General features: G+C 36.2%; 1 protein-coding gene across 1 annotated transcript in view; it reads right to left on the reverse strand.

Moving 5' to 3' along the window:
• CDC73 (cell division cycle 73) overlaps positions 1 to 14,475 on the reverse strand; it is an 88,779-nt gene that overhangs the window by 62,657 nt on the left and 11,647 nt on the right. The window contains exons 7-10 of the mRNA XM_007466195.1: positions 11,385 to 11,601; positions 7,190 to 7,288; positions 5,384 to 5,462; positions 3,683 to 3,747 (exon numbers count right to left, since the gene is read on the reverse strand). Coding sequence (XP_007466257.1) covers positions 3,683 to 3,747; positions 5,384 to 5,462; positions 7,190 to 7,288; positions 11,385 to 11,601 — 460 coding nt within the window. The remainder of the gene's footprint in view (positions 1 to 3,682; positions 3,748 to 5,383; positions 5,463 to 7,189; positions 7,289 to 11,384; positions 11,602 to 14,475) is intronic.

Here is a 14,475-nt window from a genome sequence, read left to right on the forward strand (position 1 = left end):
TGGAGGAGACTGAGATTCTGGATCCTTCTCAAAAGTGAAAGTTGACAGTGATAATATTAGACCTCTAACGCAGATACTGAAAATCCACCCAAGTTTACTATCAAAAAAATGGTTTCCCAAAAAAGAGATCATAAGAACTACGACATCTGTTGGAGTCTCTTCAAATAACGACCTTAAAGAGAAGCTTTTGATCTGTATGATTTCAGAGTGCAAAAGGTTTCCTCAAAAATGAAGACAGCAAGGTTATCGAGAGTCAATGATATTCAGTAAGAACAGAGGAAAGAATAAACAGGGGTAGAACACGTGGCCTTTCCGCGTGAACATGAACAAGCTAGATTGGGAGATTAAAATAAAGTAGTTCTTGATAAAGGATTTCCAAATCTTTATAAATAAGAATAATGAACTGTGATCATATCTTTCTTATTCCATCTCCGGTGGAACCACAGATAAGTTGCTTGCTACTACCTAACAAAAAAAGGTCTTCATCATCTCCTTTATTTACTATACAATGAAAAGCATTATCAAGTGGCATTTTCTTAGTCTAAAACGGCCCCTTTCAGTGAAGGAATACATGGAAATACATTCTGATGTCCCCCATACTGAACGGTTTCTACTCCCAAACCACGACTCCTAAGATAGCTTCAATTAAACTGATTCTATGCAACTCGGGTTCTTTGCAGTATTCTCAACAGAAGGGAGGAGAGGGGCAAACTTGGGGGGTAAACAAGCTTGGGAAAGAGGCCATACTCCTGTGTTCCAATTAAGAGATTTATAGGGGCTTCCCTGGTGGCGCAGTGGTTGAGAGTCCGCCTGCCAATGCAGGGGACACGGGTTTGTGCCCCGGTCCGGGAAGATCCCACATGCCCCGGAGCGGCTAGGCCCGTGAGCCGTGGCCGTTGAGCCTGTGCTCCGCAACGGGAGAGGCCATAACAGTGAGAGGCCCGCGTACCACAAAATAAAGAAAAAAGAGAGATTTATACATTAAAAACGATGAGATTCCTATACCACAAAATCTGCTTAATCCAGTATTTCTTAAACATTATAGAACCCAAGTGACACATTTTGGGGGAAGTGTCCCAACCCAGGAAAGCCCTCTAACTACTCTTCAAGAGGTGGTGTGCCTCTGTATTTCTTGGCACAATTCAAAAGCTATACTATACAAACTTGTAACTTTAAGGTACCTGAGCTTCTGTTCCTATAATAAACTTCAACAAATTATTATCTTTACAAAGTGTTACAAAATATACTGCCTGGGCCCTAATTTCTATAGATTTCAATAACTTATGGTTCTTATGAAATATTATCAAAACACATACCCCTTTCTTCTCTGTAACAGATACAGAAAAGAACTCATTTGTATGAAAATTTTCTAGTCTGCATAATGTGACTTACTAATTTAGTCTAACATCTAAGAGAACTCTGGTGTCTTGAACTTAAAAGACATGCAGATCAATCCTAATGCAGATTGAAACTGATCTTGGTAACTCTGTACATCAACCAGGCATATCAAAACCCTGAAGAACAATGGTAGCAGAGCTGCACATAAATTAGAAAGGAAGTCACATCTGTGCAACAAAGCCTTTAACATACTCAGTAACTGCTTGGTATGTCTGGGTGGATCTCATAACAGAAACTTTCTTAACTGGAGAATGAGGTAGAAAGTTGGTGAAACTTGCAAGCTCACAAACAGGTAATAATTTCAAAAGAAAAAAAGAGGAGGAAGAAACATTACACTGAAAGGATAAGTTTGAGATTCAACTAAAAAGAAACAATCATCAGAGTAATTTCAAAGCTTTCAGGTTCAAAGTTCTCAATAACAACTGCTAAATGAATCAGGCCACAAGCAGCACAGAGATGCAAACTGGGCATTAAAATATTGGAAGTACTAACAATTTGACCATTTCTAGTCTTTCTGTTGCGTTCTTACACAGTGTCTTTTTGTGATTAGTTCTGTAAAATCACACACCATAGAACTGTTCGCCTCTTATATTTAGGAACAAAGACTTTGATAAGGAAGTAGAGCCTTATCATTCACACATTGTTTAATTAAGAAGCTGTCCTTGGATTTCAGAAAAACTGTTCTGTAAAAAGCATCTATTAAAAACTATCACTGATTTTACCAATTGCTCGGAAGCTCAGTAATGAAATCAATTTCATGGCATTTTAGATGAGACAAAAGTAAAACCAACAGCAGTAACAGTTAACCACAAAAAACTGATTTTGATGGCTACACCAGGGTAACAACATCAGTTCCATAATTCACTTGGGGAATGGCGAGGAGGCAAGTTCTGTCCCCAAGAAAAGGTCAATAAGAATTAAGAATTTAAGTTCAATCTTACAGCTATGAGTTACCTTTTGAAGTCAGGAAGACCTAGGCAGATCTCATAAAATGGGTGTACCTAACCTTTTACCACCTTCCCCTCACCCACTCGACTCTGGAGACACTGGCCTGTGTGCTGCTGTATGGGCCTCAATCCTGACCCTGCGTGTCTTTCATGGAATGCTCGTCACCAGGCTCTGGCTCAACTGTCACCTCCTCAGAGAGGCCTCTCTCACTCCTTTCTGTAAAGAGTCCTATCTGACTTATTCACAGCAACAACCCTAGCAACCAGAATACGGTCTGACACAAATACTCATAAGCACTTGTTGAATGAATAATGCGTCCACATACAATTTCAATAATACAAAAACAAATCTGATGACAGTTTAAAAATAAGTGTTTTAGCAAAATACATATAAAGACAAATATCAGTGCACAAACTAAAAAAAGAACAAAGACTCACAGATAACAAAGATTATTGCATAGATTAGTGGTTACCAAAGGGATAGGTAGTTGGGAGGTGAGTGAAATGGGTGAAGGGGTCAGCTGTATGGTGTATGGTAACTAGACTTGTGGTGGTGATCACTCTGGCAGACACAGATGTCATTACAATGTTGTACAACTGAAACTTATTTAAAAAAAAATGGGCCTTGGTCAGATCACCTAGAAATAACCATCTTTAGGACATTAAAAAAAAAAAGAAAGTTTGCTAAAAGTGAGCCGAAGGCTTATAATCATGGACATCAAGTATTTGGCGGTGTCAAGTATGCAACTTGCAGCATGACATCAACCACTGCAATCTGTCTTTTTAGAGTGTAAAGCGTTACTTTTTTTTTTTTTTTTTTGTGGTACACGGGCCTCTCACTGTTGTGGCCTCTCCCGTTGCAGAGCACAGGCTCCAGATGCGCAGGCTCAGCGGCCATGGCTCACGGGCCCAGCCGCTTCAAGGCATGTGGGATCCTCCCGGACTGGGGCACGAACCCGCATCCCCTGCATCAGCAGGCGGACTCTCAACCACTGTGCCACCAGGGAAGCCCAGCGTTACATTTTAGTAACATGAGATATTATGGCAAAGAACTCTCCCAAATTGAACCTCGTAACTCCTCACTGACTTTAAATTCTCTAACCAGGTAGCATCCAACCTACTTGCAAGTTAATCAAAACAGCTTTTCTTTACACTCAGTTTAAAAAAAAAAAGACACCCATGAATCAAATAATCACCCCGCAGCTCTGTCAGCACAACTGGCCATTGAAGATAAATGTATGAAATTGAAAATGTTGGAGAACAAAGATTTCCTTCAACATCTGCTACTCACATAAAATGAATGGAACAAAAGAACCTCTGCATTCAGAGTGACTTACCGTTACAGACTTCAGCGTCATACCATGATAGGTGCCCATAGTGTCAATTTTGAAGCCTTCCGTTTCTGTAAAGAAGGGGAGGTTACCATTAGACTTTACATATTTCATGATAAACAACAAATCTAAAGTAATAATCTACATTATATCTGACAGTTCAACAGAATAACAAAGCCTTGAATCTACTATAGATATAAAGTTAAATTACATACTTGTGAAGTTAGAAACTTTAAAAGGAGTACTGGTCTCCAAAATACATTCAATACACACCAATGAGCCCAAAATGTAGAAGCTGGTTAGGACTCTACAACCGTGTTCAACGGTCATATAGTTGGTTGGAAATATCAAAAATTAGATTGAATAAAATACTTTATAAGCCCCAAATTATTTAGTCCTAATATTCAACTACAGCACCACTAAAAGCATCTAATACTTTTATAAGTTACTCCTTAACTTATAAAAAGCTGTGTTCCAAAATTACAATCATCAGCATATGTTATGTAACTCACAGAAAAGCAACGTTGTAAAGAGCGACAGGGACTCCAGGACAGAGGCCCAATATACCTTTCGGTTATGGGTCAGATATTAAATATTTTACACACTGGAAGCCATATAGTCTCTGTCACGACTCCTGAATTTTGCAGTTGTGGTGCAAAAGCAGGATGAACAACATATGTAAACAAATGAGCACAGCCTGATTTGGCCCAAGGAGGTTCAGATTTGGTCTGTGGGCTCTAATTTGTCAACCCCTACTTTATATAATTCGTCCCAAAAGAAAAACATTGCAGTGGATAAAAGAACACACTATTGTCTTTCTACACCATGGACTCAGTACATGCCTTTATCCAGCAAATGAAACCAGCACAAAAAATTCACTGTATAAAGACAACAAACGCTTTAATAAACTTAAATGGAGATTTCAAATTACGCAGGGAAAAAATTGTAAATGATAAACTTCTAGTTGCCTCTAAGCCATTTTTTCACGAATGAAGTCAGGATAAATGAAGATCCCAAGAGAAGTTGCGCTGACATCAGTCACCCCTCACTAGCCACCTTACTGATGTGGAAATGGTTCACTATTAAATTAGCCGTGTAGCTATCACAAAACAAGTCCTCACATGCCTACTCTATAATCTATGCTTCCCAAGTTCTCAATGTATACCTTTATAAATGGGGAAATATGATTTTATATATAGAATTTCCATTCTAAAATAAATTTCTGAGAAACAGAATTAAGGCTAATAGCAGTAAATATTTATAGCTTATTATATATACCAGTTACTATTCTGTGGACTTCATTAACTAGTTTAATCCCCACAATAACACTAAAAGATAGGGACTACTACTAACGCTACTATTAGTATCGTAATGACACACAGGAGGAAACTGAAAGAGACTGCACTTAAAGTAACTTATCAAAATTATTCTGTAAAATGCTGGACAGTATTTTTAGGCTTTGAAGGCCACACGATCTCTGTCGCAATTCAAACTGCTGTCTCAGCACTAAAGGAGCCACAGGCAACACAAAAATGAATGAGTGTAGCTGTGTTCCAACAATACTTGATTCACGAAAACACGTACGTGGTGACACAGACTTGGCCTGCAGACGTCAGTTTGCCAACCCCTGCCCCGAACACCAGGCCACAGTGCCTCTCAAGTTCAGCACGGCCACGGTAAGGGGAAGACCAAAATTAAGTAACTTGCCTTCTTTTCCTTTGAATCTTTCCTGGTCGTACCTGTTGTAGGCAGCTGGAATAGGCTGCTTGGTACGCAATGTGGGATCCTGTAGAAAAATATAATAACTATGAGTTACATGTCAATATTGTTTAAATTGTTACTTAATACTCATAATAAAAAACACAGTAAGGCCATTGTTTTCTAAGCCGCCTTCTTCTCAATATTTGAGCCAATAAGACAAAAACAAGGAGTAAACAAAAGTGGGGAATCATCTGAAGCTGATTTTCAAGATACTGTTTACTGCTAGAAAATTACCATCCCTGCCAGGGACAAGGCAAAGGACCCCAAGTAAATGTGCACGAAGGCACAAAGCAAAATTCTTAGACATTGCAGAAATAAAATCGGTGTACTTAGTAATTTCATTCTAATTACTTAAGTTTCTTCACAAATTAATAAACTGTCTCCAGTCATGAATTATTTTTCTTTAACAAAAAAAACTTTTAATGCAAAGCTTATTGAGCTGACACTTTGGAGCCTTTTAACTGAATTATTCCAATTATTAATCCTTATATTAAATAAATAACAATGACAATAAACCTATGTATCAATGTACAGTGTAAAACTGAAGCTAACAAAGGTGTTTTTTAAAAATACTGAGAAAAACTTGCTAATCTAATGATGTATAATTTAATTCAAAAATACTTTATATAAAACTCAGTCTGTAATAATCTAAAGAAGCAGATTTAAAGAATATTCCCAAAATTGCTTGGGAAATTCATGGCATTCATAAATACTGAAATACGCTTCATTTTGTTACAACAGGATGCTACTGCTATTATTATTCCAAATAAAAGATACTCTTTCAAGACTGTCACTAGATATACACTTCTATTGTGAAATGCCAAACATTAAAATTTTCAAGTATTTTAATGATTACGGAAACACAGAGAATATTCAGTCAAGAAGATAATGGCCAAACTGTTTTAAGATTTGACATAAGTTTCATGCCAGCTGCTATTCAAGATGTCAACCAATTCATGACCATAGGCACCCTGTGTTTCACCATAACGGCAACTGCCCCACTACCTGTCTGACTCATCTGTATGTTTCGTTCTTGTCCCTCTTGTATCCTTGTCAGCAAACTGCCTGACAAATAAGAGGCACTTAAAAACTTGCCAGAAAGTCACCTCAAGTGTTCGTCTAAATACCGGCAAAAATTCACTACCTCTAAAAGGGTAAACACCAAGGATTTCATGAACAAATAAAACTACTAGTTCTTGCAAAGACTGCATTAGTACTCTACCAAATTTTGACATACTTTCAAAAATTCTATATAAAAAGATTTTATTTGCATATTATTTTTCCTTTGCTGAACCTTATGAAACTGGCTTCATAGATTTCACTTATATGTGGAATCTAAAAAAGAAAACAACAAACCAAACAAAACAGAAACAGACTCACAGATGTAGAGAACAAACTGGTGGTCACCGAAGGGGCTGAGGGGAGTTGGGGCAAAATACGTAAAAGGGATTAAGAGGTACAAAATTCCAATTACAAAATAATTAAGTCGCAGGGATGCAATATACAGCACAGTGAATACAGTCATTAATACTGCAATAACTGTGTATGGTGACAGACGGTTACTAGACTTACGGTTCTGATCAATTTATTATATATATAAATGTAGAATCACTATGTTGTGTACCTGAAACTAATATAACATTGTATGTCAACTATACAATAAAGAAGCAAATAAATAAGATGTTTTCAAAATTACAACACGGAATAATCGCTTTCATTAAAATTACTACATAAGCAGCACAATATTCTTACCACAGGTGCTGCATTTGGGGCCGGTCGCTGTTCAGGGGCACGCCCTTCTTCTCTGGCTTTTACTGATTGAAGAATTGCAAAAATATTCTTGGAAAAATTCTGAAACAAATGGATTTTAATTATTAAGTCTGCTTAAAATTAAATATCCAAAAGCAGTAAGTTTACTTAATAAACAATTTCAGACTTAGTTTTCTTCCTATCAATTCTTCCCTACTACATCATAATGAGGTATGATTACTACACAAGTAAGTAAGAATCAACTGCTACTAGGAAATTCACCCAAAGACCAATTATTATAAACCCCGTGTTACTCACTTATTTTCATTTTACGTAAAGTGCATAACTGGCTGTAAATTCATTCATATTCTCCATTTATTCAAATATGTAACCAGGAAACAAGTTAACATTAAAAAAAATAAAAATATGGCAGATTTGTTGCCAAGGGGGCTTCTTAATTCTAAAAGAAATTAATCCTTCTGAAAGAAATCAACTACTATATTCTCTTCTAGGTATAATAAACTCCAGGGCTAATTTCAGACTGCTATAATTTTTATGAGATGTTGAAAGTTTTAAGACACTGTTTGTTAGGACTCAACATGCACTTTTCAAAGTTTTTAAGTTGGAATGCAATTTAAAAATTTAACTTAACTTTTGCATGAACAACCTTAGCAACACTGAACAAAGCTGACGAATCTGACTCCTCCTTCCTTCATGAAATATTCTTCTTTTACCTGAGTCTCTCCCTCAGTTCCCTTGGGGCTCTTCTAATTCTGCCTGTCAATCACTTATCATTTTAAGCAACATGTTATGACTATAAGCCAAACACCTCGCTTGGCACTCAGACACAATGACGACTAAGAGAGACGTCGTCCCTGTCCTTGTGAACCTCAAGTGGTTTCTCTTCTCTATACAATTAAGAATACTGTTTCTTTGGCTTGGACAGCTTGTCCCTCCTAATTACTTTTTACTATTTAGGTATCATTCTCTCCTCGTGGTTCTAGACTAAGTTAGCTGCCCTTCTTGGGTAGCATCCCTATAATGTCATATGACACAATTACTGCTTATTTAATTTTCTCTCTCCTATTAAAGAATATAACCTTTGTGAAAGCCAGGACCAATGCATCTCTAGTGAGTGCACACCACGTGCCTGGCTGGTAGATGCTGAATAAATATTACACAAATAAACATGTATACAAAAGGAGAGACAGCCTGAAACATAACTTTAACCATTGCCCCACTAATAGTACTTACAAGTTCCTGTAATTCTTTAGGACAGCAAACAAATGTCTCACAACCCCTTCCCACTCTCGAGAATTATGGCACACCCCAAAGAGTTTTATTATATAGGTTACAATATTTATCACATTAGAAATTTAAACTAAAATATTTTTAAAATATTAATTCCTACAAAAATGAGGGAAAAAACTATTCCACGTAAAAATAACTTGTTTTTATGAAAAAGTATTTTCCAAAATGCACAAAAAGTAAGGACAAGGAAGAGTGGCACTATGTTAAATTTAGGAAACTGTTAAGGTCTCAGTAGCAAAAAGAAACCTCCCAAATTCTAATTTTCTCATGAAAGTTCGCATTTTATTACTGGCAACAAATACTGTCAGTTCCATTTCTTGAAGGAACAGGCTCTCTTTCCTCATTTCCGAAAAAATGTCAAATGCACAAGTGCTCTTTGTGGAGACAATCACATTTTGGGATGCAGGAGTGCTTTGTATGCTCTGATTTCATCACAGAAAATACTAGAAAGACATATACTCAAAGGTTAAGATTTAATAAAATTAGTAAATTTTCAAATTTCACCAAGGACATCATTAGTAGGTGAAGAACAAAATGGCTACTAGCAAAGTTTGGTGCCAATGCTTCGATTCATGCCAAGATGCCAGCAGTTAACCAACCACTGCTTTTGCACCAGCAGTGAGAAGGTCAACACAGTGACATATGCAAATAAAATCTTTTTTTTTTTTAATGCCAAATTCACTCAAGTTATTAATTGCACATGAGTAATTTTATTTTATTTTATTTATTTATTTTTGTGGTACGCAGGCCTCTCACTGTTGTGGCCTCTCCCATTGTGGAGCACAGGCTCCGGACGCGCAGGCTCGGCGGCCATGGCTCACAGGCCCAGCCGCTCCGCGGCATGTGGGATCTTCCCGGACCGGGGCACGAACCCGTGTCCCCTGCATCGGCAGGCGGACTCTCAACCACTGCGCCACCAGGGAAGCCCCGCAAATAAAATCTTAATCCTATTATGAAAATAGCTGAAAATATGAAAGTCAAATTTCATTACTTTAAAAATAAAAAAGCATTTCATGAGAGACACAAACTCTAGAAGAATCAATCAAAATGTTACTAGCTATCTTTGTGTGGTAGAATTACAGGGGATTATTATCTTCCTTTTAGTGATCTCTTTTTATCAATCTTTCAAAGAGGAACATATACTAGTGTATGTAAGTTTAAAAGTATGTTTTAAACAGTATTATAAAATCAGGCTGCCTTTTTGTAGGGTGTTTGCAGTGGTAATATAACTACAAAAGTATGTAGTTACATTTTTCATGGAATTTTAAACCTGTCTTTTATTTCGGAAACTCAGAAAAAAAGAAAGCCCTGATACCTGGTAATAATGAAGATCTGTCAAAAATCACAGGGCCTTTCAGGGCTATAAGTACCTAAAAAGGTTTTTTTAGAGGGTTTATTTTAGAGTTTTGCAGATGAGAACAGTATACAGAGAGGGTTTCAGTTAAAATTGTTGTTTTTGACTTTTAAAAATGTTCATACTCATAGAAACAAACCTAGCTACCAGACAGTTCTTCTAGTATTAACTTATTTTTAAAATTACACATTGGTGCCAACAACAGTAAATTATATTAGAACACTAAGTTTTGAAATGATGGTACAATCCTGCCACCTAGAGCTCAAAGAAAATTGTTCATTTCAAACATTACAATGAACGTTGGTACAACGATATATAAAGTAACAATATTTAACTATTAGTCATACTAGGCAGTAAAAATGAGTATCAACAGATCACTTTATTTTAAATACAAAAATGAAAGTTTACTCATGTTCTCAAATTTCTCTATAATTCTAAGCTCTGGAGAATGATTCTTAACCTTGACCTCAAGTACTTTGTAAAAGAAGTCAAAGTACAAAAGAAAAAGAATTCTTTCCTTCATATATTCTTTTCTAGTAGCTTTATTCCTACTAAAATGGCACAGTAAACTTAAGGCCAGAATCCAAAGAGAACTGCAAAGAAAACCAGTCTGCCTGGACCAATGTTAAAGTTCACTTTCACCAGTAATCTCATAACTTCTATAAACCTTCTCACCAAATCACCACTGTGAACTGGGCATCAGTGAAGAATTAACATTTAAGGGAAAATTCGGATGTGTGGGAGGAAAAGACAGGTGAAAAGAGGTAAGTGAAACAATCAACGCAACCTTTTTGGAGATGTATTAAGATACTAAACATCCAGTATCTTTCAACTTATCTTTCAAAATTTAAAGTACATATCTCCTTTAATCAGCAATTCACTTCTAGGAATTAATCCTTTTGCTATATAGACATAAGTGCACAAAGGTGTATGAACAAGGATGTTTTTTAATGCAGTTTTTGTAATCATGAATAGGAAGGGAATAGGAAGGGAAGGAGACAGGGAGAAGGGGAGGAGGAGGGAGGAAAGGGAAGGAAGAAAACCCACAATCCTGTAGCAAAAAACAAAACAACTCCATTAATAAGGAATAAACATCCACCCAACAGACTATAATGTATCAAATACACTCAATAAATGTTTGATTTTTGTTAAGTTCTCTACTTTGTGAGGAAAAAAATTAATAACGGTATTAATGATCAGAGAGCTTGCCATCAATATTCCTTGTTCATTAGGTTTAAGCAAAAACCTCATCAACAAGAAAACTGTAAATCTCTTTGGATTTACAAATGAAGTGAAAATAAAGGGACTCGCGCTTTGAATCAGACTTTTTCATCAGCTTCTCTGGTGACCAACAACCAACCACATGCTAGAATGGAATGGTAAATATGGCCCCTTAGAAGTCTACATTATTACCGATCTGTCAGATATAAACTTGAAACTTCCTCCTCATGGGAAACTTTAACCAGTTTTATAACCAATCGTAGATGAAACACACACACTGACTCTAACGAACAAATAAAATATTTCAATTACCTTTCCTGTGCTCTGTAAGATAGTTGTTCGCGTCCTCCACACCCTTTCTCTGCTGACAATATCTCGGGTCACATCTACTTCAGCATCCACAAAACTCCTCTGTTTTAGGGCAGTTATATCATCATCTAAGTCAGTCTTGATGGTAGATCGTTTCTTAGCCATAATTTTGGCTTTGATTGCAGCAATTTTTTCCACTGACATAGCTTCGGACAAAGACCTGAAAGCAATTTCTTTCTTAATATTCACAGCAAGGATCTCTTGAGCACATCATAAAATATTTTGTGACATTTTTAAGTTCCTGGTAATAACACTATAAGTGGCAATAATTAAGCTTTCCTTCTTATATGTAAAACTGACGTGTTTGATAACTTATAACCATGTAAGAAAGAGACCCTATAGAAATATTGCACTTTAAGCAAATTAGTAATTTCTTAGAAGGAACAATGCAAAAAATTTTTCACATTTTTTTTTAACCTTTTGCCCTCCCAATCAGAGAATTCTGCACAAGCTGATCAACATACCCTGGGACACCCCTCCCTCACCCTGCCTTTAAAACTACTTTGATGAAACCCTTCGGATTGTTTGGGTTTTTTGAGCACAAGCCACCCATTCTCCTTGCTTGGCCCTGCAATAAACCTTTCTCTGCGCTTCCCCCCACCGCCCAAAAAAGCCCTTTTCTATGAGACTTTTACTTGCTAACCCTCCCTCCCACCCATGCAAATTATACAAACACACACACATATGTGAGCATGTGCATTCACCACCTTGGAATGGGGGTAAAAATTTTTCATTCTGTGAAGAATTCAGTTTAGGTTTTCCTTGAAACTTATTTCAAGGTTTCAAATCTATATGTTACAATGTACAACGTATCAATTTTATAGATGACAGAGGCTTTTATATGCCACATAAACATATACTCCTTTTAAAGCCTAGAAGATAAAACAATATTTTGAAATTTTCTTTTTCTTTCCTTTATTTTCAAATAACATATGAAATAGCAAACAGAGCCTATGCTTTCAGAACTATTTAGAAAACAAAAAAGACAACAATGAAAGTATAGATTACATTAAGATCACAATCTTAAGCTTAGTGTCATTTTTCAAAATGTAAAACAAGAAAAAGAGTTTGGATACCTTAACAACAGTTGATAAAATTATTAGTCTAATCACAAGATGACAATCTTGAAATACGTTTAAACAACATGTGGGAAAAGGACAGGAATTCCTGCAGGTTTAAACATGGTAGTATTACATAGTATGTATTTTATTTACATTAGGTATGAAAGTACTTGCTCAAAGTACATGCTCAATATGCATTAGTATTTGACTCATTTTACATAATACACAACTTTCCCTTAAAATCTAAAGCATACCAGCATACCCTGAGCCAAATTCAAATACTTTTCTAAACTATAATCAAACATGCATTGGACATTCAATCATTGGACTTTTACTTCCAGCCAAGATGAAGTAACAGGGACTGGATTAACCCTCCTGTCTCGAAACAACCAGTCAAAATACATGAAACAATAGTTTACACAATACATGATATCAAGCAATGAAAGACAGTGATCTCTGACAAATGAAAACTAAATAAGTAAGTCCTATGAAAGCTGCAGTTTATGGCCTTGAAAGTTTCCAACATGGCAGAGGGAGGAGAACCCAGGCAAAACAGTGTATTTCCTGATCTGAGAAATGGTGCTGGGATTCTTCCACATGCAAGAACAAGGCGTATGGAAACTCACAGGCCAGAGTACCTGAGGAGAGCTGCACAGAAGGTCCCCCTCGAGTATTCCAGCAGAATACTGATTAGCACACAAACAAGTGGAAACTAAAGCTAGGAACAGAACCACCAAGAGTATTAGAGGGAACAGTGTCCAGCACTCACTCAGGATGAACAGTAATACCTGTTGCCACCAGCCAGACTGAAAACCTCATATTACTGGGGCATTAGGTAGAGTACTCAGAATGGTCTTGACTTTGCAATGGTGGGGAATAACTACTCTAAATTAACATTGTTCAAATAACAAACCTTAAAATCAACACTCAAAAGGAAAAAACTGCTTCCAAGTGATTTAACTGTGTCCCAAAACAAAACTAAAGAAAATTTAGAATACAAAAACATCTAGCACTCAACAACATAAAATGCAAAATGTCTGGTATCTAAAGATTATAAGGCATATAAAGGAACAGGAAAATACAAGCCAAGATGAGGAGAAATCTAAACCAAAAACACTATAAACTGACACAGACGTAGGACTAGCAAAGACATTAAAATAATTAATGCAACTATTCCATATGCTCAACAAGTAAAGACATGGACTGCATATTTAGCCACCTTGTAGAGATAAAAAAAATACAATGTTGGAGACTACAAATGTAATGTGAACATAATTACAGAAGAAAATATTAGTGAACTATAGAAATTATCCAAAATGAACAGAAAAAAGAATCCAAAAAAAGAAAAGAACCCAAGTGAGCTGTTGGACAGCTTCCAGCAGAATACAAGTAAGTAGGCCAGAAAGAGGGAAAAAGAAAAAAAATTTTAAGAAGCAATACCAAAACTTTTCTAAATTCAATGAAAATTATGAACCCAAAAATCCCCTCAAAAAGCTCAATGGACCTCAAGCACAAGAAAGATGAAGAACACTCCTCCAAGTAATGTGATAATTACATAGCTCAAAACCTGCAATACAGAAAATTTTTAAAGTAGTCAGAGAAAAAAGGGCACATTTAAAGAAACAAAAATAAGGATGACAGATTTCTAATCAGAAACAATGCAGTCAAGAAGGCAGCAGTACAACATCTTTAAAGTACTTTAAAAAGACGTAGCTTGGAATTCCACATCCAGTGAAAATTAAAAAAAAAAAAATAGGGGAAATAAACTTTTTCAAAAATAAAAATTAAATTGAAAGAATCACTAGCAAACCTGCACAAAAAAGAAATGTTAAAAGAAGTCTTTTGGGGGGTGGGGTGAGAAGCCTTTCAGGCAGAAGAAAAAAATATGGGTACACTGGTCTACAACAGGAAAGAAGAGGCATGGAAAGGGTATATAAAATTTTTTTCTTATTTAAATCTCTTTAAAAGATAGT

This window comes from Lipotes vexillifer, unplaced genomic scaffold (genome assembly GCF_000442215.2).
Source record: "Lipotes vexillifer unplaced genomic scaffold, Lipotes_vexillifer_v1.1 scaffold585, whole genome shotgun sequence".
NCBI lineage: Eukaryota > Metazoa > Chordata > Mammalia > Artiodactyla > Lipotidae > Lipotes > Lipotes vexillifer.